At 35.5% G+C, this 4,831-nt stretch overlaps 1 protein-coding gene across 1 annotated transcript; it reads left to right on the top strand.

Annotated features, from left to right (window-relative positions):
- The first annotated feature begins 1,262 nt into the window (after positions 1-1,262).
- On the top strand, positions 1,263-2,027 carry LOC123707788 (craniofacial development protein 2-like). The gene has a single exon (XM_045658126.1). The coding sequence runs from the start codon at positions 1,263-1,265 to the stop codon at positions 2,025-2,027; it is 765 nt and encodes a 254-aa protein (XP_045514082.1).
- Positions 2,028-4,831: the final 2,804 nt, after the last annotated feature.

Below are 4,831 nucleotides of genomic sequence, written 5' to 3' on the forward strand. Positions count from 1 at the left end.
TTAGAGGAAACTTAGGTTACATACAGTTCTATGTTTTAAAAATGAGACTTGTATTTACGTACTTATTTATTTAAAGTTTTAGTGTTAACAAAATGAACACGTCAAAGAACTAACTACATGCTTATTGTTCAATCTTCATTTTTTATACAGTCTTATATAGTTTCTTATACAGCCTATAAAATTAAAATATACCGTCTATTTTAAAATCAGTATTATAAAATGTAATTTAAAAGTATGTGAAACTCTACGCACTTTTAAGCAGTAACAATAATATATTTCAAATGTCATAGCGAAATTCTTTTAAATTACTTTTAGGTTGCGATTTGCCTCGAATTCATGACTTATTTCAAAATACGGCTTATAAAAAAGGGTGACCTTCACCAATTCCACTCTTTATTTCATCCAAATTTTATGAGCGAATATTTATGTTAATGAGAAAACTTTGCAAAAACGGTCTTCCGTCATTTCGGTTCTATTATTTCTTCCGCTTAAAGCTCAACATTGCAAAAGTTGGAGGCTTAACACAGTTTTTTAAAAAATAAATTGGAAATTCAAAATGCACCTGTGCTTGTTATTACAACAGTGTGACAATTCGAAAAACTATGGTTATTATGAAACAGTCTCGAACAAAGTATTTATACAACGAAGTTTTCAATTAAAAGCTTCGTTTATTCGTATTATATAATAAAAATCAATATTTATTTATAAACATAACTCCCTATTAACTCGTATAGTATGGTGGGTGGGTGGTGGAGTGGGAATTTGGGGTTGGTGTTGGTGGGAATCGCTGATGGAGTGAGGTCAGCATTGCCTAGAAAAAGCCAAAAAAAAAAACCTTCTGCTGTGTTACGTAGTGGAACACTAGTATAAGCAGAACCCCGACCAGTCCGAGTCATCCACCCTGGGACCTACTGCAGCCACGCTCACGCGTGCCCACTACCTAGAGCTGCAGATGAGCTGAGGATGCAGGGCAAAAGGCGAATATTCTGCGCCTTAAAACAGAATCCACTCACTAGGGAGGTAACCCGTATAAAACCGAGCATGTCTGGATGCTCTAAAGTGGCAGCCCCACTATCAGACTAGGGCACATTGGGTTAATCTCCTGCTTGCCTGAAAAACCAACGATTCAAGAAACCGAAACAGTGAGAAACCGGACCGATCTTTTACCGACGACCTTTGGCATTAAATCACGGACACGAATTGCTTTTTGGAATATAAAAACGCTAAGTAACGACACTCGACTAGCACAAGCAGAAGCAGAAATGATAAGATATAATCTACAAATACTTGGTTTAAGTGAAGTGCGTAGAAATGGTTTTGGCGAACTGAGAACGTCCAAAGGCCTAACTCTTCTATACTCCGGGAAGGAAAAGGAGGATGACGACCTTGAATATGGCGTCGCTTTCCTCCTCTCTAATTCCGCAAAGAAAAGTCTTTTGGACTGGAAACCGATCTCAGACCGAATCATTTGGGCCCGCTTCAACTCAAGAGCACGGAAGATCTCCATTGTGCAGTGTTACGCTCCCACCAACACGTCTGCGGAAGACATCAAGGATGACTTTTACAACGCTCTAAATGCCACACTTAAAGGTATTAAGAAACAAGATATTGTGATCGTCATGGGAGACCTTAACGCAAAAGTGGGAAGCGATAACAGTAACTGTGAGCGCAACATGGGCAAACATGGACTCGGAGTACGGAACGAGAATGGTGAACGGTTTATAGAGTTTTGCCAACACCATGACCTGACCATCGGTGGGACACTTTTTATTCATAGAGATGTACATAAGTACACATGGAACTCCCCTGATGGCTCCACGAAAAACCAAATTGACCACCTTGCGATCAGTTCGAAGTGGCGCTCGTCACTCCTCGATGTCCGAAACCGAAGAGGCGCTGATATTGACAGCGACCACCATCTGGTTGTAGCCAAAATGCGACTCAAGATTGCAGTTGCGCGACTAGCTGGTGACTGGTGGTGGGAAGAAGGTTTGACGTCACTAAACTGCGAGATCCTGAAATTTTGAACAGGTTCAGGCTTGAACTTCGTAACCGCTTCACCGGACTTCACGCCGACGATGACTCAATAGACGGAGAGTGGAAACGCATCAAAGTGGCCTACACAGAGACCAGCTCTTCTGTCTTAGGTCATACTAAGCACTCGCGCGATATTCCCAAGCAGGCGCTTGATTGGAATCCGCAAGGAAAGCGGAAGCGTGGCCGTCCCAAACAAACCTGGCGCCGAACAGTTGCGGACGAGGCAAAGAGAGCCGGAAAGACTTGGAGCGAGGTGAAACACGAGGCTCAAGACCGAACGCGATGGAGACTCACTGTGGACGCCCTCTGCCCCACCTAGGGGTTATAGGACATTAAGTCAAGTAAGTCAACTCGTATAGTATAAGTAGTAAATAGACCATTGGTACGTCTTTTGTGTACCAATGGTCTTGTATGAAATAAATGGTAGTTTAAAATTATCAATAAAACTATTGATAATTTTAAACTAATTTAGAGATATTTCAAGCAGTAGGTGTCGTCAAACCTTAGTTCATGTATGAACCGCAGTTTCTTGTATAAAGAAAATATTCTGAGGAAGCGTGTATGGTTTATACGCAAACAACTGGAAAGAAATACTGATTTACAACCAGCCACAAAAAAGAGGCAGTAATGTCCTGCCCTAACTTTATATTAGAATAACTATATACAAATTTACAAATAATATAATATGTATTATATTACTAATAATGGGAAACATGGATTAATAGTAAAGGAACCTTAGCGATTCTAAAATTACATTAGTAGTCTGCCATAGATAAAAATATAGATATTGGTCTGATTTTATTCCCCTTAGATTGTCATCTGTCACGGAAATATCACGTTAAATAACGGGCATAACCTAGATTTGAAACTTTGTTTATAGGTAAAAAAATACTGAAACAGTATAAATTGCTATTAAACTTCATCACATAACACATTATATTTATTAAAAACTATACACAATAAAAACTATAAACTTCACAATAAACAAAGTTTATTGTGTGTGAGCCTTTATCCTATTTGTACCCCATGTTTATTTCAAACCAAAATTTATATTTCTTAATGTTTTGCCTCGCGAAGATGAAGCAGAAATTTCGTGAAGTTTTTGCGAGAAGCTAATTCTTAATGGGCCGAGAGAAGTAATATAAATTAAACAAGATTTAATTAGAAAATAAACTCCGAAGCTCGTAAATTAAGAATAGCCATAATAACCTTAATTTCCCTGTTTGCCAATTTCATAACTGAAACTTTTATCTTGTCATAAACGGTACGTATTATCTTCATAGGCAAAAATGCTGAAACAGTCCTCTTAATAAGATTACAATTCATTAAATTCGGCTTAATTTAGATTACAATGCTTTCAATCAGAATATGCCAGAATTTTAAATATTTTAAAAGAATAATCTTAATACCTGATTAAAACTTCATAAATTGAAATGACATAACACATATCTCTAAAACTCTCGTATTTATTTGCACGCGTATACGAATTGTACTTTACATACACGAGTGTACATGACATACTTCATACGCCAACCAAAAATTAAAAGTGTTTTTAATCATAGCAAATTTGCTAATTTGACGTTGACTATATGATCATAGTTATAAAGATATTTCTAACGATAATGCGTTTTGAAATGGATGGCATCACGTTTTGGATCATAACTTCTTAAGACATTTCGTTACAATTTGGTTTTACCTTATAATTTCAAAATATCCCAAACACATTTCAAAATTTAAAAATATCAAACACGATTTCGGATAAATGTTATCGTAGCTTTCGTAAACTTTGAACAAAGGAGTTGAAAACTTAAACCATTCCTTACTACTTACTCTTGAGAAACATTTCTCAAGGTTTCTCGGAATAAGCTTGTTCAATATTCTCTACAGGAATTTCAAAAACAAGATATTGAAAGGGAGCTCCACTAAAATAATAATGTAAAACGATTGTCTCTGTTTTAGGCGAGTTTTTTAATAATATGTTTTTCTTTAGAGTCCTACAGAAACAATTGAAAGACAAATAGTAAAGTGTTTTATTCAAATGGGTATGTGATTATAATATAATCCCAAAAGGGGATTTTGTTATTTAGTAGTCATATACAGCATAGTCTCGCGATTCATATCATAATATTGTAATATTAATTTTTATTATTTATAACGAAACATGAAAGGATTAGCGACGCGCTTAGTTTATATATCGGGGACAGATTTTTGACTATTTTTGGCGATGCAATGTTGAAAATATTTACGCTTCCTATGAACGGTAATACGGTGAACGGTACTATTATATGATGACCACTTTAATCCATACCACCAGTATAAACAGTCGTAGAATACCCCCCAGCAAATGATGCCTACAAATACTGAACCATTTATAAAATCATATTTTTATTTAAAAGTTAAGTATTTTCATGTTATGCTCATTAAAAATATTTTTAAAAGGATCTAGATTTAGGTAAATAAATAATTCACTAATATAGCTTAAAAGTTGAAGCATCGATGTCAGGAACTGGTTTGAATTGATTTTTTGTGAACGACTGTCCAATCCATTTATCACGGAGAGCTATATCGTAAAACCCCATTGTCGCGTTAAAATAATATACTTTTAAAAGCCTTAGATTTTAACTATCTTCCCTATTTCCAACTATGAAAGATCGGATTTCTTAACATTAATGAAAACTTCAAATGAAAGGTAAAGGTAACTTACATATTAAAAATACTCTTCCGACACGATATTGCAATATCGAAACAATATGAAGATCCATTTTATAATTTTAAATAATGATTAAATGAAGAA

The sequence above is a fragment of the Pieris brassicae genome, chromosome 3 (assembly GCF_905147105.1).
Source record: "Pieris brassicae chromosome 3, ilPieBrab1.1, whole genome shotgun sequence".
NCBI classification, from domain to species: Eukaryota; Metazoa; Arthropoda; class Insecta; order Lepidoptera; family Pieridae; genus Pieris; species Pieris brassicae.